Below are 22,141 nucleotides of genomic sequence, written 5' to 3' on the forward strand. Positions count from 1 at the left end.
CCTTAGAAGCAAGAATGGCCAGACTTCGTCTCACCTACTTTGGTCATGTTGTCAGAAGGGACCATTCCCTGGAGAAGGATGTCATGCTTGGTAAGGAAAAGGGTCGATGAAAGAGGGGAAGGCCTTCAGCAAGATGGACTGACACAGTGGCTGCAATGATGTGCTCAAGTACAGCAAGGATCATGGAGCTGGCGTGGGATCAGGCGGTGTTTCATTCTGTTGTGCATGAGCTCGCTGAGTCGGAAACAACTCTATGGCACATAACGACAACAACAAAGATTTTGGTATGTTCTGTTTCATTCTCATTTGATTCAAGGCATTTTTTTGATTTCATTTTTTTCCCTATTATTAATGTTGTTAAGGAGGGTGTTGCTCAATTTCCATGTGTTTGCTTTTTTTTTTTCCTTGAACCTATTGCTGATTTCTAATTTTTTTATACTGTGCCCTGAGAAGATGCTTTGCAGTATTTCAATGTTTTTAAATTTATGGAGGCTTGCTTTGCGGTCTATTCTGGCAAATGTTCCATGAGCACTGGAAAAGAATGTGTACTGTGCTGTTTTGGGTGAAGTGTTCTGTGTATGTCAATAAGGTCAAGTTGGTTGATTATACTGTTTAGTTCTTCTGTGTCATTATTGAGTTTCTTTCCAGTTGTTCTATTCTTCCTTCATTGAAAGTGGTATGTTAAAGTCTCCTAATATTACTGTGGAGTCATCTATTTCTCTTTTCAAAATTCTGTTAAAGTTTATGTATTTTTGGGGCTGTTTTGTTGAATGCCTAGATATTTACTATGCTTATGTCCTCTTGTTCAAGTGATCCTTTAATCATTATAAAATGTTCTTCCTTTACTCTTATGGTGGTTTTGGCTTAAAGTCTATTTTAACAGAAATTAATATTGCCACTTCTGCTCTTTTTCGATTGCCATTTGCTTGGCATAATTTTTCCCATCCTTTGATTTTTAGCCTATTTTGGACTTTGTGTTGAAGGTGTGTCTCTTGTAGACAGCATTCTGATGGGTCATTTTCTTATCCATTCTGTAACTCTCTCTTGACTGTGCATTTAATCCATTCACATTCATGTAATTATCAACAAGTATGAATTTATTGCTGTCATTTTGTAATGGATTTTTGGAGGGTTTTGCTGATTTCTTTCTCCCATATAATTTTCTCTGCTTAGTTCATTTTGTTTATAAACTTTCTTATCCTTTCCTCCACTGCTATTGTTTTAGTATTAGCTAAATATTTGTGCCTCTCCATTTTAATTTTGATGAGGTTTATTAATTTTCTTTAAAGTTGTGTTGTTGTCGTTATGTGCCGTCGAGTCAGACCCAACTCACAGTGACCTCTCCTTGGGTTTCCGAGGTGGTATCACTATAGAAGTAGATTGCCCAACCTTGCTTCCAAGGAGTGGCTGGTGGATTTGAAACTTCAGCCTTCTGGTTAACAGTCAAGTGCCTTAGGCACTATGTTACCCAGTGATTTATTATTTTCTTCCCAAGTTTAAAGGATAGTCCATTCTATCTCAAAATCATCTTGATTTCCTCTCCATTTGGAAGTTTTTTACCTATACTATTTAAAAAAAAAATTTATCCACTGTTCCCCAAATTACACTTGAGAAGAAAGGTCAGAAGAGTGAAGCTCCAGTATACACCTGTTAGCAGCACTAGGCAGCACCCATTAGAGGCTCAAGGAGCACTACTTTTAATGCTTCACCCAGCTCTGCTCAGCATGGTGTTATAAAGTGGTTACTTTATAGCTGTTCTAAGATTGCAGGTGTCAGACTGGCTTTGCCCTTGGGAAAGCTTGGCCAAAGCCTAGGTCAGTGGGAACTACCAAGCAGATAGCCTCTGATGATCCCAATCACAAGCTGCCTTGCCTGTTATACCAGAGTAGCTAGTGGAAAAGGGGGAGAAGTATACCACTCTTCAAAACAGACTGTCTCTCAGTACACACATTATCATCATCATCATCATCATCATCAGGAAAAAGTGCTCAGACAATGGTACCCTCATTATCAGGTTTTCCCCTACACAGGAGATGAAACAGAAGGGTAACTATCCTCCAGAAAGAAAATCTAGCATTTACTAAACATATATACTAGCTGCCAGGCAGAAAAATCTTGAGGTAGGTGGCGTTACTTCCATTTTACACTACAGCAAAATGAGGTTCAGAGAGGGGAATAACTTTTCCTAGATCACAGGGCAAATAAGGAGGAGCTGGGACTCAAATCAATCTGACTCCAAAGTTTATGCTATTCCTACTACTCCCTAACTACCTCTCCTAGAAAATGTTTCAGTGACCAAAGCTTCAAAAGCTTTAAAACAGACCAATGCCCATTGTTGAATCTACTCCATGGGAGCATCTTAAAACAAGAAAACAAGAAGATACTTTATATACTTGATGGCTAGAGGTAAAAACAAAAAGTTAAGTAATATCTAAAAATTAAAATTATCATCAGTATACACAAGATGGCTACGGTCTGTTGCCCTTCACTGTGCAGACTGGTTCCTAGGCGACAATGCCAGGCAAAGTCAAGGTTTCTTGCCCAGCCAATGTTCAGGAGCCTGCAGCCAAGAACAGGCTTCAGGTGTGTCTCAAATGTAGCCATAAGGGAGGCCATTTGAGGGAGGCTCCATTAACAATCTGGAAAGAATACTGGAATGGGGGTCAAAGGGAGGGAAGAATGTCACTGAATATGACATAGTAAATATATACATTGTCTTGCTGCCCTCCCAAATAGATAAATGTGACAGGAAAGGACCGAAAGGACACAAACCAACAAGGGCAAAGAGGAGAAGTTACAGCAGATGAGAGAAGTAACATTTTGGGAGCTGAAAAGCTAATACAAGCTGGCAAAGTGACTGAGCTGCAGAAAGAAAGCAGAAGCCTGTGCTGGCAGAAGGGAAAGCCAAAACAAAACAAGCCAATTTTCTACACAGAATACAGAAAGGTTAAAGAGTTATTCACCAGTTGCTTTGGAAGGTGAGGTGGTGAGGCAGGATTGCACACAGAAGGACTGATATAAGGAGCAGTCAAGACTCCAACCCTGCAAGCAGGCAGCTGCCTGCCTCCCACCTGGCAGAAAACTGGAGGCTTACTTCCTAGGTTCTGAATAAGGAGGATCTTCCCATATTGGCATACAGCAAAACTGAGGGCAAAAGCAAGACTGAGAGTGAAACACCTAAGAAAAGTGATTCCTCAGTGCTAAGACCACCCTCTTCTTCCTCTGAGCAATCCACACTGGGGGCCAGGAAACTGGAAGATACCTTTCTGGAGAAAACGTCCAACGTATAAGAAAATGATCTATAGACACCGGCATCTGACAATTTCTTGACAAGCACTCTGTGGTGAGGCCCACTAGTTGACAAGCCTACCAAGCTGTACAGCAAGTCTAATTAGCTTTTCAGTGACTGACTCTTAAACAAGAATATACAGCCAAGGATTACCAAAACTTGAAGAACACTGAAAACAATAAATTAAAAAAATAATAATAATCTGAAGAAAAGAGAGACAGAATAAACAGAAGAAAACTTCAAAAACTACAATAGCCTGAGAAGATGAATTACTTAATATAGTCCTTCTAGCCATAGTACTCCATTTTGTCATATGTTATAAATCCCAGCATCTATATCTGTGGTTATGGTCCCATTTTGGAGTGAGTTGTCTGTAATATTAATGAGGCAAGATCCAGGTGGATGTCTCTAAAGTCACTGCCTCACTTAGTCTCCTGGAGGGTACGGTCTGCATCCAATATATATTAATGCTCTGGAAAAGTTCTCTTTGTTTCTCTGGATCCTGCACCTGGTTCACCATCTTCTTACTTCCAGTTCTTGGGACTTGAACCATCACCCTATCATCTGACCTGATTCATAAGTTTCTACATCCTTGTGACCAGAAGCCCATCACCTGACCTGCCAATTTGGGTTTGTTAGCTCCTACAACCATGTAAGGGAGGAGAATCCTCCAGACTAATGCCTGACCAATAGCTTTACGACTTGCTGTGTGAACCATTTCCTTAGCAGTTCATGAGTTCTATGACATATTACAGCAAATTACAAAACCTTAAGATGGGATTCAGAAGAGGACGTGGAACAAGGGATATCATAGCTGCTGTCAGATGGATCTTGGCTTCAGGCAAAGAATACCAGAAAGATGTTTACTTGTGCTTTATTGACTATGCCAGGGCATTTGATTATGTGGATCATGACAAATTATGGATAACATTGAGAAGAATGGGAATTCCCAAACACTTGATTGTACTCATGAGGAATCTGTACCTTGACCAGGAGGCTGTCGTTCGAATGGAACAAGGGGACTGCATGGTTTTTAAAATCAAGGGAGTGCATCAGGGTTGTATCCTTTCCTCATACTTATTCAATCTATATGCTGAGCAAATAATACAAGAAGCTGGGCTATATGAAGAAAAATGTGGCATCAGGATTGGAGGAAGAATCATTAACCTGAGATACACTGATGATACAACTTTGCTTGCTGAAAGTGAGGATGACTTGAGGCACTTACTGATGAAGATTGAGGAACACAGTCTGCAGTATGGATTGTTGTTGTTGTTGTTGTTATGTGCCGTCGAGTCAGCCCTGACTCATAGCGACCCCTGCTTGGGTTTCCGAGGCAGTATCACTACGGAAGTAGGATTGCCCAACCTTCCTTCCGAGGAGTGGCTGGTGGGTTTGAACCGCCAGCCTTCTGGTTAGCAGTCAAGTGCCTTAGCCACTATGCTACCAGAGCAGTATGGATTACATCTCAATATAAAGAAGACAAAAATCCTCACAACTGGACCAATAAGTAGCATCACAATAAATGGAGAAAAGATTGAGTTTGTCAAAGAATTCATATTGCTTGGTTCTATAATCGAGTCCAATGGAAGCAGCAGTCAGATATTAGATGACGTGTAGCACTGGGTAGGTCAGCTGCGAAGGAACTCTTTCAAGTGCTAAGGAGCAAAGATGTCTCCTTGAGGATGAAGGTGCGCCTGACACAGGCTATGATATTTCCCATAGCCTCGTATGCATGTGAGAGCTGGACAATGAATAAGGAAGACCGAAAAAGAGTTGATCCTTTTGAGTTGTGGTGCTGGTGAAGAATGCTGAAAGTACCATGGACTGCCAAAAGAACTAACAGATCCGTCCTGAAAGAAGTGCAGCCAAGATGCTCCTTGGAAGCGAGGATGGCCAGACTTCGTCTCACCTACTTTGGTCATGTTGTCAGAGGGGACCATTCCCTGGAGAAGGATATCATGCTTGGTAAGGTGGAGGATCGACAAAAGAGGGGAAGGCCTTTGACGAGATGGATTGACACGGTGGCTACAACAATGTGCTCAAGTATAGCAAGGATCATGGAACTGGCGCAGGATCGGGTGGTGTTTCATTCTATTGTGCATGAGGTTGCTATGAGTCGGAAGCAACTCGACAGCATCTAACAACAACAAGATGGGAGGGAGAGTACTAAGAAGACTAGTAGTTATTGGAGATGATAGAATAGTATAGCAGTTCAGAAAAGCTGGACAATCGGGAAATCTTTAATCTCTGCTTCCTAGTGACATCCTTCTAAAGGAAATTATTCATAGAACACTCATAATACAAAAGCAGCTGTCAATAAAGAAATCTTGGAAGGTAACAAAAATTTCAACAGAAAGGTTAAAAGATTAAAAAAAAAGTAGAAGTGGAAAAAAAAAAAACCTAAAGAGGCTATTCAGAAGATCTTACATCTGACCAGTAGGGATACCAAAGAGAGAGGACAGAGAAATATAGAGAAGGTCAAAACCAAAGAAAGAACTTTTGAGGATGAAAAGATATGAGTCCAGACTGAACCGGCCCACTGAGTGCCCATCACAATGAAGGAAAGAAGACCACATTATGCCACACCACTTTGAAATTTCTGGGGGAAAAAAAAAGAGAAGATACTACAAGCTTCCTGAGACAGGGAAAATAAACAACCACCATCACCACAGATCACAAGCTAAGAGGAATAACAAAGGCATCAGACATCCAAGAAGGCATACTGGAAGCCCTGAGAAAACAGCTGCTTTTAACATTATGAGGCCAAGTCAAACTACCAATCTAGTGGGAGGGTAGAATAAATACATTTGCAAGCATGTAAAGTCTCAAAAACTTCTCCTCCTGTATACTTTTTCTCAGGAATCTACCACAGGATATATTCCATCAAAATGTGTGACCAAAAAAGAGGAAACTTGTGATTTGGAAATAAAGCTTCTACCACAGGGAACAGGCACAGGGAATTTACTGGATGATGATAATGGGAAGCCCCAGGAAGACAGCCTAGAGAGCAAATGGGCTAGACTGCAGCAAAAGGATGAAGGGTTAGTAGTGATCTTCTCAAGGGAAAAGAGAAAACAGATTATCTGATAGGTCTGAACTTATCAAGAGGGAATTCACAATTATGTGAAAAGTTAGAGAGACATTAGTATTAAGTGTATAGAAAACCAAGCAAAAGCAACAAAGCAATTAAAAACTCCAAGAAAAATAAATATTTATAAGAAAGGAAATGAATCATAGTACAAATATGGCTCAACCTGAACAGTGTTTATACAATCAAAATAATGTAACACTGAATACTAATTTAACCCAAGCTTATGCCATTACCATATTGGGAGGATGGAGAGAGAGAAAGTGAATGAGAGGGGGAGGGTGTGTGAGAAAGCAAAATACTCACCTTCCATAGTAGGAAGTTAACAAGGAATTTCTGAAATTGATAATGAAGAAATTGCTGCTTTAAATATTAGAAATAGGAAGGTGAACAGAAAAAAATTTAAGAGTTGAAAGTGGCTATGTGTTTTGGGAACAGGAATGGTGGGTGGGAAGATACAGGTGAAGGGAACTGCTATTTTTCATAATTCATATATTATATATTGAAAAATAACACTTTCTAAATAAAAAATAAAGCATAATTTTCAGAAGTGTGAGAAATGGATTCAATCTGTGCATCAATTCTTTTGTGAGAATAATGCAATCATCCCAGGTGAGTGATCAAAATAAATAAAACATATATATAGGATACGTGTCATAGAACCTGCTATATTCCCTCTTCCCTCTCCAAAAAGGAATGAAAAGTTGTCTCCACAGAGGACCTTGCCTTCTTGTATCATTACAACACCTAAAGGCCTGTGTCATTGCAGAAGGAAGCACATACCTCTTCCTCATTACTCGGCAGGGAATTTAGCTAGTCAGGCCTTAAGTAAAGTTATCTGTGAGAGGTTGTGGATTAGTGAGGATGCTGGATGGGTGTTTCCTGAGAAGCTTTTCCCAGATGTGGGATGCTAGCCCAGCCCACCTTGCCTTCCTGATCTTTGTGTAATACACTCAGCTTTGTTTCCGCTCACCATGCTCACATGGCCTCAAATGCTCATTCAGACAAAAACTCTAGATGCCAATTCCTGCCTACTTTCTGGAGCCCAAATTGTAGATGTGAGGCCCAGATCATTTGACTCTCCAGCCCCTGTTTCTCTAGTTTCAGGGTGACCAGGCTTTTCTATATGTTCTGACCAATGGCTGTTCTGTGTTGCCTGGTTCTCAGGACCAGATTCACAGAATCTGATCTATACATCCTGAGAAATTCCCGAGACGTTTGAGAGAAAAACAGGCATCTTCTGTATGCTCACATGGGGAAAATAAGCTGGCCTAGAGTTGACTCCAATTTTTCAATTCTTACTTGTTCAGTCGGATGGCATACTCCTTCAGGGCAAACACGTTGTCAGCAAAGACAATAATCTTGTCATTCCTCCTTTCATGAAACTTGATTAGAAACTGGCAAGCTCTGAATTTGTTGGGGTTCATTGTGTACAGCAAGATTCGTTTCTTAGTTTTGATTGCCACGTACTCGTGATAAAACTCAGGAGACATTGGGCACCAGACCTGTGATACAAGAACAATCAGGAGTCATTTTGCTTGTGTAAACATCTCATGATTGGAAACTTTTGAAGCCCTTTCAGCTAGTGAAATTAGCTTTAAAACAAAACAACTAATATATATTCTATGAATTGTATCTCAATAAAGCTACAAACATACATACACAAATACAGATGTTATTTGTCAAATGTACACCCAACAAGACAAAGCATAACAAAACATATTTCATGTTGAAACAAGGTGTTATCCTATGTTAACTTCAAAGTTACCCATGAAATTATTGTCATAGCAGCTTCAAGTGAGGGAAACCAGATATATTCTCAACAGAGTTGCAATCAGTCTGTCCTGTTTAGACCATGTCTTCCACATGCAAGTCAGCACTGCTATTGGGAACTCCAACTCTCTCCAAATATACACATTTTTTGGCTCAGGGCAAGGAGCTCCTTAGGCCCTAGGAGTCATAGGTACAAAGCCAACCACTGCCAGCCTACTTAGCACCACTGGGTCAGTAATTAATTCATCATTGTGCTCTAAACCTCAATTATCACTGATAAAAATCAGACTGACAAACCCAAAGGGTGTTAAAAAAAAAAAATCATTTTAAATTCAGAGGTAAGCCAAAGTAGGAAAACAGAAAAATAGTTGCATATTTATTCTAAGTGATGAGAAAGCACCACATGGTAAGAAGTAAGAACCCAAGATATTTCACAAACAAATCCCAGATTATCAAGTCAATCTATGGCTGTTGCCTACAAGAACTGATCAGATAGTGTGATGGGGGCTACCATGCAGGTGGACTTCCATGATAAGTCACAGACTGTATGTTACCAAAGGCCTACTGACCTATCTATCTTATTACTCTTCCAGGACTATTGGAGTTCTTTTCTAAGTTTATTATGAGTTATATAAAATGAAACTTTTGTACATCCTAAAAATCATCTCAAATTCTAGTGTGTAAGAGGTAGAATAACATGTAGGGGTTCTGGAACCAACCAGTCTGCCTGATGCGAATTCCAGACAAGGCAATTAGAAGTGGTATAACTTTCAGCAAGTAACTAACCCTCTCTCTTCTCCAGTCTCCTTTTCTGTAGAACTGAGATGCTGACAAAGGAAGGAGTAACATATGTAACGCCCTTAAAACAGCAGGTACCCAAGAAAGGCTTGCCAGTAGTATGGGGCAGACAGTTCTCATCTCTCTGACACAAAGGCACCTTTTGCCACAAGGTCTCTGAGCTTCTGTCTGATTTGTTCTTCCAATGGAGACCAACATGACTCATTTCCTTACCTCCCCAAATCTCTGTTCAACTGAATCTCAGAGAGGCCTCCTTCGCTGACCACCATGTTTCAAATCTTACGAAAAAGTCTGGGAAAGGATAAAGGTAACAGTCGAATAACATGATGAGTATAAGTTAATGTCACTGAACTGAACATGTAAAGAGTGGTGAAACAGCAAATGTTTTGTTACATATATACTTACAATAAAAAAAATGGGGGGAGGGAGACAAAATAAAAAATACCTCACTCTCAATTTCCCCTGAAGATACCCCTTCAACAATTAAAAAACAAACAAAACATGTACATGGTTATTCAACACAGCCTTGTTTGCCACAGCAAAATGTTGAAAAGCTAAATGCCTGCACATAGGAGAGAGGCTAAATGAACTACAATATATCCACACTCTGGAATACACTGAAGCTTTAAAACAGAGTAAGACCCCTACAGAATTATTTATAGTGACTCCCAAAATATGTTAAGTTAAAAAGGCAAAGTGGAAAACAGAATCTATGGTATACTACCTTTCACTCATTTGTGCAAAAGGAGCATAGAAAGAATAAACAGAAAGTAGGAGAGTGTGGCTTACAGGAAGCAGTGGAAGGGTTGACAGGATGGGAAGATAAGAAGGGGTGGGGAAGAGGTCTCCCCTTGGTATCATTTTAAATGGTTCAGACTTTCAGAACCATGTCAATGTTTCACATATTTAAATGACAGTAATATCAAAAAGCACAGAGATAAGACCAAAATAGAATAAAAACAGAAATAAACAAGCCTGACTAAATCTAAATCAAAGGAACATCACAACCACACATGATTAAGAAGAAAAGACCTAAATCAAATAACTTTTGACCACAGTATTTGGACTATATACCCTAAGGACTATATACCCTAAGGGAGCTCTGGTACCATAGTGGCTAAGGCACTTGACTGCTAACCAGAAGGCTGGCGGTTCAAACCCACCAGCCACTCCTCAGAAGGAAGATGGGGCAATTTACTTCCATAGTGATACTGCCTCAGAAACCCAAGGAGGGGTCGCTATGAGTTGGGTATGACTCGACGGCACATAACAACAAACAACAACAACCTTAAGGACAAAAGTAAAGGGAATTGTAAACAAGTATTGAATTCTAGTTGGTAGGCTTGTTTTTCACAGTGGTATGGGTTAGAATTCTAAAATAACTTTATGCATACTCTAGGATTGGGCAAATAAGTAAATACAGTGTGAATAACAGAAGCCAAGTTTCTTACTCTTAGATAAGGGAATTACCAATATGGAAAAGTTAGAATGCTATCTGTGGTAGTGGATTATATTGAAGGTATGAACATGGTTGTAATATGTACAAACAGATGAAAAAACAGATATATGGGTGTGTATGTATGTTGACAGGTTGGTGGTTCTAGTCTAGCCACAGGCACCTAGGAAGAAAGGAGTGGTGATCTACTTCCCAAAAAATCAGCCACTGAAAACCCTATGGAGCACAATTCTACTCTGATAAACATGGGGTCATCATGACTCAGAAAGGGCTCCATGGCAACTGGTTTTTTAACTGCTGTGTGTTTACACAAATATTTCCTAGGTCTCTCTGTTGAGTTATCCTAGTAATTATATACAGTAGCAACGAGTACTCTTACCACCCACATCTTGGTTTTTAAATTCAATTATCTACTGAAAGAAACCAGGGCTCCTTGAGAAATGACAGAATCCAAGGCTAAGACAAAGAAAGCACAAGATCAGCATGTACATATTACTGTACCAGAAGACAAGGAAATGTTCAAAGAATGATGGGTATATATTAAAAACATATGGGAGCTGAGTAGAAAGGGCTCACAATGGTCAAATGAGATAAGCTGAGCATTCCAAAAATAATGACAGTAACCCTTCTGAGGGCTTCTCTGAAGTTTCTAGTTCTTCACAGATACAGCAACACTTCTTCATAGTTGTTGCTATTGTTAGGTGCCAATGAGTCCATTCCAACTCATAGTGATCCCATGGACAACAGAATCAAACAATGCCCAGTCCTGTGCCATCCTCACAAGCATTGCTATGTTTGAGCCCATTGTTGCAGCCACTACATCCATCCATCTCATTGAGCGTTTTCCTCTGACCCTCTACTTTACTAACCATGACATCCTTTCCAATGACTAGTCCCTCCTGATAATATGCCTAAAGTGTATAAGACAAAGTGTCACCATCCTTGCTGCTAAGTAGCATTCTGGCTGTACTTCTTCCAAAACAGATTTATTCATTCTTCTGGCAATCCGTGGTATATTCAGTATTCTTCACCCACACCATAATTCAAATGCATCAATTCTTCTGTGGTTTCTTTTTAATTCATTGTCCAACTTTCACATGATATGTGCAACTGAAAATATCAAGGTTTGGGTTGTTGTTTTTTTTTGTTGTTGTTGTTGTAATGTGCCGGCGAGTTGCACCCAACTCATAGCGACCCTCCTTGGGCTTCTGAGGCAGTATCACTACAGAGGTAGACTGCCCAACCTTCTTTCCAAGGAGTGGCTGGTGGGTTTGAACTGCCAGCCTTCTCGTTAGCAGTCAAGTGCCTTAGGCACCAGGCTACCAGAGCTCCTGGTTTGGGTTAGACTCATCTTAGTCTTCAAAGTGACATCTTTGTTCTTTAATACTTTAAAGAGGTTGTTAGCAGTAGATCTGCCCAATGCTATATATTGTCTGATTTCTTGACTGCTGTTTCCATGGGCATTGACTATGGATCCAAGTAAAATGAAATCCCTGAACTTCCCTAAAATTTCAACCTTTTCTCCATTTATTGTGCTGTTGCTTATTGGTCCAGTTGAGGATTTTGTTTTCTTTATGCTGAGGTTCAATACATACTGAAGGCTATAGTCTTTGATCTTCATCAATAAGTGCTTCAAGTCTTCTTCACTTTCAGCAGGCAAGGTAATACCATCTGCATATCACACATTGTTAATGAGTTTTCCTCCAATCCTGATGCTGTGTTCTTCCTCTTTCTTGGATTATCTGCTCAGAACACAGATTGAAATAGGTATGGTGAAAGGATACAACCCTGACACATGCCTTTCCTGGTATTTTATCCCCTGTCCTGTTCAAATGACTGCCTTTTGCCTAAGTACAAGTTCCACATGAACACAATTAAGTGTCCTGAACTCCCATTGTTCATAATATTATCCACAATTGGTTATGCTTCATTGTAGTTGAAAGCCTTTGCATAGTCAATAAAACACAGAACACCTTTCTGGTATTTTCTGCTTTCAGTCAAGATCCATCTGAAATTATTAAAGGTATCCCTTGTTCCACATTCCCTTCTTAATCCAGTTTATATATCTGGTAGTTCCTTGTCAATGTACTGCTACGGCTGTGTTCAAATTATCTTCAGCAAAATCTTACTTACATGTGATATTAATGAAAATTTTCAGGCATTTTCTGCATTCCATTGGATCCCCTTTTTGGAATGGGCACAAATATGGACCTCTTCCAGTTCACTGGATGGGTAGCTGCTTTGCAAATTTCTTGGCATAGATGAATGAGTGCTTGCAGTGCTGCATTGATATATTAAAATACCTCAACTGGTATTCCATCAGTTCCTGGAACCTTGTTTTTCACCAATGCCTTCAGTGCATCTTAAGACTTTTTCATTCAGTATCACTGGCTCTTGATCATATGCTACTTCCTGAAATGGCGGAACATCAACCAATTCCTTTTGGAACAGTGAATCTATTATTTCCTGCCTTTTCCCTTGATGCTTCTTGTGTCATTCAATATCTTGCTCACAGAATTCTTCAGTATTACAACTCAGGGCTTGAATGTTTTCTTCAGTACTTCCAGCTTGAGAAATGCCAAATATGTTCTTTCCTTTTTGTTTTCCTAACTCCAGCTCATTGAACATTTCATTATAATACTTTATTTTGTCTTCTACCCATATCTGTTCAGCTCTTTTGCGTCATCATTTCCTCCCTTCCCTTTAGCTACTCTATGTTCAACAGTAAGTTTCAGAGTCTCTTCCATTTGGTTTTTTCTTTCTTGCTAGCTGTGTTGGTTAAGATTATGTGTCAACTTGGCTGGGACTGGTTTTGAGTGGCTGGGCAGCTGGCTGTAGTTCCTTCCCATGATGAAATTGGTAATTAACTCCATGGTGGAATCTACTGGAGTAGCAGAGTAGCTGCTTTAGGGATACGGGCTGCTTCCAGTACATAAGAAGTAACTTTGAGGAAGGTCTCCAGCTTTTGGTCACACTTGAAATCTGCATGTAGCCAAGTTGTTATTTAGCAGCCTGCCATGCCCTGCCCATCTTGAGACTCTTAATGGACTTGAATTAGTGGCCTGCCATATTGTTTGGTAATACTGGGACTGTGCCTTTTTTCCTTGTCAACCTTGGGTTTGTCAGTCTCAGCAGCCAGCAGTGTCTGAGTGAAGAAAAGCCTCAAACTTCAGTGGACCAGTAACAGGAGGCAGAGCTGAAGCCCAAAGCTGAGCGGCTTTCACCCAGTCCCTAGATCCTGGCACTTTCTCAGACGTCTAGCCTCCAAAAATGAAAGAGAATAAACTCCTACTTCCTAAAGTCATTCCTCACCTGTGGTATATTCGGTTAGAGTGCCACGAGGTAACCAAAACACTAGTCTTCTTAATTACCTTTTGTTTTCTTCATGTATGATGGCATTCCATAGCTCATCTGGTCTTCAGTCTTTAAGTGTCCCAAGTATTCTTTTTTTTTTTTCTCCTGAGTTCCTAGCACCGAGAGACACAAAGTAGGACAAGTATTGGATGCATCTCTATGTCCGTAAAATACAGCTAGGATATCTGGTACACAGTAGATACTTAGTATGTGCTTATTAAATGAGTGACTTACTAAATTGACGATTGGTAGCTAAGTTGAGTTGTTGCTGTTTGCTGCTATGTGCTATCGAGTTGGACCTCATAGCGACCACTTCTTGGGTTTCTGAGGCAGAATCACTATGTAATAGTTTGCCCACCCTTCCTTCCGAGGAGTGGCTGGTGCATTTGTACTGCCAGCCTCCTCGTTAGCAGTCAAGTGCTGCAGGCACTATGCTACCAGAGCTCCCAAGTTGAGTTAGTGTGTTAGACTGAGTTCTCTAGAGAAACAAAACCAGTAAAGGTTATATATATAGGGAGAGAAAGACAAATTTATCTTAGGAAAATGGCTCACACGCTTATAAAAGCTAGCAAATCCCAGGTTCTTTGATCAAATATCAAGCTGGAGGCTTTTTCCGAATCACACAGCTGCAGGGGCTGAGGAGCTCAAGGTTGGCAGGCCATGTACTGGCTGTTGACTCCAACGAATGACGAATCCAAGATCACCAGGCCAAATGGTGGATTGTTTGTTCATGGACAGTTGTAGGCAGCACAACAGAATCCCAATGCATAGAAGAGTGTCTCTTTTCCCAACATGCCCATAAATATGTTGGAAGCAGGCCACACCCCTAGGGAAACCCCCTTTCAATGGATTGGCTGCTCAAAACATACGCATCTGATCCCATCATGGGAACAACCCACACCACAATTCCTTAAACCACACAGAATTGTGGTCCAGCCAACTTGACACACAGTTCCAACTAACACAGCTGTTGTTATTTGCCATTGAGTCGGATTTGACTCACAGCGACCCCTCCTTGGGTTTCCAAGGCGGTATCACTATGGAAGTAGATTGCCCAACCTTCCTTCTGAGGAGTGGCTGGTGGGTTTGATCTGCCAGCCTTCTGGATAGCAGTCAAGTGCCTTAGGCACTACACTACCAGAGCTCCTACTATCACAGTTAGCATGAGAAAATAAATAAAGGAAATATGTAGCAGGAATCTCTTGTTTTGTTTCCCCAACACCCTACCCCCTTCTTTTGGAAGTTTGTCCTCCCCTAGCCCCAGCCCTCTTCATTAGCTTCCCACTCATGTGCTGCCATGTTGTTTCCTGACTCTCTGGGGAGAATACCTGACTCAAATTACTCCAATGAGTCCCTCTGTGGGACTTTTTACCTAGGAACCAGAGATCTCCCAGTACAGGACTCAGTACTACATTAGTATACTAGCTCTGTGAAGGATATCAAAAAGTACTTATTAAAAACAAGGAAAAGAAGTTTGAAAAATTCCTGTTTATAAGTCTTCCTAACTTGGTATAATGAGATTTTGTTCATTCTTTCTTTTTTATTGAATATCTACCATGTAGCATTGATTTCTGTATTAATTAGGGCTTGTGTGGTTACAAATAAGAAAGACCTGACTCAAATGCATTTTATCAAAACTAGGGGATTATTATAAGGAATTACATGATATCCATGAAACTTAAAGACAGAGTATGTCTACTGCATAGGAACAACTAGAACCAGAAACTTGAACACCATCCAGATTCGCTCTTCTTCTTCTTGTCTCTGTGTCTCACCTCACTCTCTTCATTAGCTTCACTCTTCACTCCACCTAGAGATCAGCTTTCTCCATGTGGTGAACAACATCAAAGGCATCAATATACCAGTACATCTTAGAGCTTTTGTCACTAGAAAATGACTATCTTAAGAATCTCTCTGGTATCAAGGTGTAACATCTATTCTTGAGATGGTCTCTAAGTTCAAGTGGGATACAGTCAAGGTGATATTTTGACTCTTGTGGATTTAACTTTTTTTTTCAGCTTCAACTTAAAACTTGCATATAGACAATTGATGGTGTGCTCTGCAGTAGGCCCCTGACCTTATCCTGACTGATAGGAGCTTCTCCATCCTCTCTTTCCACAGATGTAGTCAATTTGATTCTTTTTATTCCATCTGACACGGTCCATGTGTATAGTCACCATTTAAGTTGTTGAAAAAGGAATATGTGCAATGAATAAGTTGTTGATCTCGCAAAATTCTATCATGCAAGGCACTTGACTGCTAACCAGAAGGCTGGCAGTTCAAACCCACCAGCCACTCCTCAGAAGGAAGATGGGGCAATCTACTTCTGTAGTGATACTGCCTCGGAAACCCAAGGAGGGGTGGCTATGAGTCAGGTCCGACTCCACGGCACATAACAACAACAACAAGCTCCAGCAATATTTATATCAACAGGACCATATTTTCCAACTACTGATTTTTGCTTTCTAATCATCAGTAATTATCAATGCTTATTGAATGCATGTTTGATCAATTTCAGACTGTAGAAGTTGGTAAAAATCTTCAATTTCTTCCTTTGGGCTTAGTGCTTGGTGCATAAATTTAAATAAGCTTTGCATTAACTGGTCTGCCTTGAAGGCATATGGATATAATCCTTTCACTGACAGCACTTTTTATCAGGATAGATCTTGAAATGTTCTTGGGATGCCATTCCTCTTCAATATGTGATTCCTGGCACAGTAGATCATATGACCGTCTGACTAAACATGGTCAATATCAGTCCATTTCGGCTCACTAATGCCTAGGATGTTGTTTGTTGCATTCCAATTAATTTTTGACAACTTCCAATTTTCCCAGATTCATATTTTGTACATTCCATGTTATAATTATTAATAGATGACTGTAACTGTTTCTTCTCACTTTGAGGTCCTGAAAGCTTTACTCTATCTACATAATTAAGGTTGACTCTGCTTTGAGGAGGCGGTTCTTCCTCAGTATATTTTAAGTGCTTTCCAAACTGAGGGACATATCTTTGCTCTGCTATTCATAAAGTTTTCACTAGTCAGTTTTTTTAGAAGTAGACTGCCAGGTTCTTCTCCCTAGTCTGGAAGATCCACTTAAACCAGTCCACCATGGGTGCTCTGCTGGTATTTGATATACTGGTGGCATAGGTTCCAGCATCACAGCAACACACAAGCCATTACAAGTAGTTTTTCACAGTAAAACATTTAAATTATTGCATTTCCCAGGACATGAAACACAAATGGCCCACTGTTGTTGTTAGATGCCGTCGACTCAGTTTCAACTCATAGTGACCCTATATATCTCTATACAACAGAACAAGATGCTGCCCAGTCCAGCACCTTCCTCACAAACATTGCTATGTTTGAGCCCATAGTTGCAGCCACTATCAATCTATCCCAGTGAGGGTCTTCCCCTTTTTCACCAACTCTCTACCAAGCATGACGTCTGTGGTAAAGGTTATGTGACAATCTGGCTGGGCCTGGTTTTGAGTGGCTGGGCAGCTGGATGTAGTTATTCCCCCATGACGAGACTGGTAATCAACTCCATCATGGAATTTACTGTGAGCAGCTGAGTAGCTGCCTTAGGGATGTGGCCTGCTTCCAATATATAAGCAGCAGCTTTGAGAAAGGTCTCTAGCTTTTTGGCACCCTTGGGCCCTGCGTTTAGCTGATGATTTATTCAGCACTCTGCCATGTTGTCTGCCAATCTTGGGACTGTTTCTGGACTTAAATTAGTGGCCTATTGTGTTGCTTAATAACCTTAAGACTATGCCATTTTACTTGTTGACCTTGGGTTTGTCAGTAAAAGCTTCAAGTCCTTTTCACTTTCAACAAGCAAGGTTACATCTGCACATCACAGGCTGTTTACGAGTCTTTCTCCAACCCTGATGCTCTGTTCTTCTTCATTCATAGTCCAGCTTCTCAGATTTCTGCTCACAAAACTGAATAATTAATGGTGAAAGTATTTTGCAAGACCAATGACTTATTCATTGGCAGTACATTTCATTAAATAATATGAACAGCAGCTATACAGTGGACCTCACTGGATGGAATACACAGGAATCATATCGACTACATCTGTGGAAAGACACAATGGAGAAGCGCAGTATCATTAGTCAGAACAAGGTAAGGGAAGAAACTGTGTAACAGACCATCAGTTGCTCCCATGCAAGTTCGAGTGAAAGCTGACGAAAATTAAAATTAAAACAACCCATAAAAGCCAAAACAAAACCTTTAAGAGTATCTCTCAGACCTGAATTTAGAGATTATAGCAAGTGGCTCATAATCATATGAAAAGATGCTCAACCTCATTACTAATCAGGAGAATTAAATTTAGAGCAGAAAGAGATGCCATTTCTTTATCTAAGACTTCTGTAGAAATTAAAATAACAAAAACAGTTAATATTAGGTTCTGGAGATATGAAACAACCTTTTCACCTTTGGGAAGAGTGTTAACTGGTAAAAGCACTGTGGAAAACAGCTTGGCATGCCTAGGAAATGAAAAGTCTGCATCTCCTTTAACATAGAAATGCTACCTCCAGGTATAGCTGCCATAGTACTAGTTTTCACACTTTGATCACTCTACATCACAAACATTCCAACTTTCACACACACACACACACACACACAGTTTTATAAAGCAACACATACCTTTATTGTGTATTGAATAGTCTAGTAGATTCTCTTCTATACCACTCACAACTTGTTAAGGTGATCTTACCATCTTACTAAGGAAGTCACAGCTCAAAAGGTGAATAATACTGCTTTACATGATCTTGATACCAAAACCAGGCAAAGACATCACTCAAAAGGAAAACTACAGACCAATATCCCTCATGAATATAGATGCAAAAATTTTCAACAAAATCCTAGCCAATAGACTCCAACAACATATCAAGAAAATCATTCATTATGACCAAGTGGGGTTCATATCAGGTATGCAGGAGGGATGGTTCAACATTAGAAAAACAATCAACGTCATCCACCACATAAATAAAACAAAGAAGAAGAACCACATGATCATCTCAACTGATGTAGAAAAGGTATCTGATAAAATCCAATACCCATTCCTGATCAGAACTCTCAGCAAAATAAGAATAGAAGGGACATTCCTCAACATAATAAAGGTCATCTATGCAAAACCAACAGCCAACATTATATTCAACGGAGAGAGACTGAAACTATTCCTCCTGAGAACAGTAACCAGACAAGGATGCCTGCTATCACCACTTCTATTAAACATTGTACTGGAAGTCCTAGCCAGGGCCATAAAGCAAGAAAGGGAAATCAAAGGCATCCAAATTGGTAAGGGAGAAGTCAAACTATCCCTGTTTGCTGATGATATGATCCTATGCCTAGAAAACCCAAGACTCAGTAAAAAATCTACTAATTGAGAGATTTACCATCGTGGCAGGATACAAGATCACTATCCAAAAATCAGTTGGATTCCTCTACACCAGCAAAGAGATTGCTGCAAAACAAATAAGGAAATCAATACCATTAACAATAGCTACCAAAAACATAAAATACTTGGAAATAAATCTTACCAGGGACACTAAAGACCTGTACAAAGAAAATGATAAAAAAGTACTTCAAGAAACCAAAAGAGATCTACATAAATGGAAGAACATCCCATGCTCGTGGATAGGAAGATTGAACATTGTGAAAATGTCAGTTTTACCCAAAGCAATTTATACATTCAATGCAATCACAATCCAGATCCCATCAACATTTTTTAAGATAAAGAAAAACCAATCACTAACTTTATATGAAAAGGAAAGAGACCTTGGTTAAGCAAAGCACTACTGAAGAAGAACAAAGTAGGAGGTCTCACACTGCCAGATTTCAAAACCTACTATACAGCCACAGTAGTCAAAACTGCTTGGTATTGGTATAACGACAGACACATAAACCAATGGAATAGAATTGAGAACCCAGAAATAGATGCATCAAGCTATGGTCAGCTGATCTTTGACAAAGGGTCAAAATCCATTAAATGGGGAAGAGAATGTGTGTTTAATAAATGGTGCTGGCAAAATGGAGATCCATTTGCAGAAAAATGAAACAAGATCTGTACCTCACACCACACAAAAAAACAAACTCCAGATGGATCAAAGACATAAACGTGAAACCAAAAACTATAGAGTTCCTCAAGGAAAAACTAAGGACAAATTTAGGGGCCCTAATATATGGCATAAATAGACTATCAAGTATAACTCAAAATGCACAAGCAGCAGGAGAGAAACTAGATGAATGGGACTTTCTAATAATTAAATTTTTATGTGCTTCTGAAGACTTCTCCAGAAGAGTCAAAAGAGAACCTACAGATTGGGAAAAAATATTTGGCAATGACATATCTGACAAGTGACTTATCTCTAGAATTTACAGAAAACTCCAATACTTCAATTACAAAGACAAATAATCCAATTTAAAAATGGGCAAAAGACATGAATAGACACTTCACCAAGGAGGATATTCAGGCGACCAACAAACATATGAAAAAATGCTCACAATCATTAGCCATTCGAGAGATGCAAATCAAAATAACAATGAGATACCATTTTCATTCACACTAGTAGCAAAATTCAACAAGACAGCAAATAACAAATGCTGGCGAAGATGTGGAGAGATTGGGACTCTCACACACTGCTGGTGGGACTGTAAAATGGTACAACCATTGTAGAAAGCAGTATGGTGATTCCTTCAAAAGTTGGAAATAGAAATACCATTTGACCCAGCCATTCCATTATTAGCTATCTATCCTAAAGAAGTGAGAGCCATGACACAAACAGACATGTTCATGTTCAAGCACGCCCATGTTCATCGCAGCACTGTTTACAATTATTAATTAAATTATTATTTATTATTATATTTTATTACATTATATAATATATATTATTAAATATTAATTTAATTAATAATTATTAATTCAGTAAAAAAAATTACACTATTTACAATAGCCAAAAGTTGGAAACAACCTAGGTGTCCATCAACTGAGGAATGGATAACCAAACTTTGGTACATACACACAATAGAATACTATGCAACCCAAAAGAATAACCTGTAATCTGCAAAACACTGTGTAACGTGGATGAACTTGGAGGACATTATGCTGAATGAAATAAGTCAATCACATAAGGACAAATATTGTATTAGTCTGTTATTGTAAAAATCAAGGAAACGTTTATCTATGGAGGGAAATTTTCTTTATTGGTTACCAGGGGTGGGAGGGGAGGGGAGGGAACACTGTTAGATAGGTAGAGATAAGTACTGATTTGGGTAAAAAGAAGGGCAATGTATCAAATGTGAGGGATCAACATGGTGGCACTGAGGAAGAGGAAGTCATAAAGAGGTACACGGGAAGTACAGATAACAAAGATGAACCCTTTTGCACATAGAGTACTGCATTGTCAGTGAAAGCCAACATGGGTATATGGGCGGACAGATGGGCGGACAGGCTGAACTGTTAGGCATGTCTATGAAGTAGAAGAGTTACCCAAGACCATGTATAGGGTTGGCAGAGAATGGTCCTATAAGTTTATGTGTATGATCTGAATTCCCAGGTGTATAGTAGAGCTGACAAGGGACAAGGTTGTAGTCACTTCTTGGTCACAGCACAGCCAGCTACCTAGAGGGACCGAGTCATTCAACTTGTGGGGCTCAGGACCATAGTCACAGGGGGACATCAAGCTCAATTGGAATAACATACTACACAAAACATTGTTCCACCTCCTACTTTGGTGAGTAGTGACTGGGATCTCAAAAGCCTGCAAGCAGCCATCTATATGAAACAATGGGTGTCTCCTCATCCAGCTCAAAGAAGCAGGAAGAAAACCAAAGATTCATGGAAAGAATTAGCTCTAGCAACTGGTACACCACATGATCCGCAGCCTATACAACTATGAGACCAGAAGAACTAGATGGTGCCTGGCTACCAATGTCAACCACTCAGAGGGAGACCTATGTAGGAGACCCTGAATAGAGAGGGAGAACAATGTGGAACAAAACTCAAATCATTTGGAAAAAAAAATAAAAGGGGGTTACCAGGTTTGCTGGTCCAATAGAGCCTGGTGGAACCACTGAGACCTTAAGGTCCAGAATTGAACCCACACCTGTGGCTTCCAGCCAAGCAAAAAGCAGGCATAGGAGTTGAACATTTATCTGAGATAAATACACTCCTTGGAGAGAACAATCATGGGAGAAAGAAGGGCTGTTTATGTATAGGGAGACAGCTCAGGGGGCAGAGGTGCACGGAGGTATGGACACAGGGAAGAGGTGACTGTCGGGAGGAAGTGGGATGGGAGCTGTTGCATTGTTGTGAATTGTGGTCAATGTCATGAGACAAAGTGTATGTGAACTGCTGTATGGAAAGTGAATTT

General features: G+C 39.9%; 1 protein-coding gene across 1 annotated transcript in view; it reads right to left on the bottom strand.

Annotated features, from left to right (window-relative positions):
- Positions 1-22,141, bottom strand: part of ERCC3 (ERCC excision repair 3, TFIIH core complex helicase subunit) — a 218,454-nt gene that overhangs the window by 53,748 nt on the left and 142,565 nt on the right. Inside the window, exon 10 of the mRNA XM_007956396.1 lies at positions 7,683-7,885. Coding sequence (XP_007954587.1) covers positions 7,683-7,885 — 203 coding nt within the window. The remainder of the gene's footprint in view (positions 1-7,682; positions 7,886-22,141) is intronic.

This window comes from Orycteropus afer, unplaced genomic scaffold (genome assembly GCF_000298275.1).
Source record: "Orycteropus afer afer isolate SDZICR_OR568_19922 unplaced genomic scaffold, OryAfe1.0 scaffold00612, whole genome shotgun sequence".
NCBI classification, from domain to species: domain Eukaryota; kingdom Metazoa; phylum Chordata; class Mammalia; order Tubulidentata; family Orycteropodidae; genus Orycteropus; species Orycteropus afer.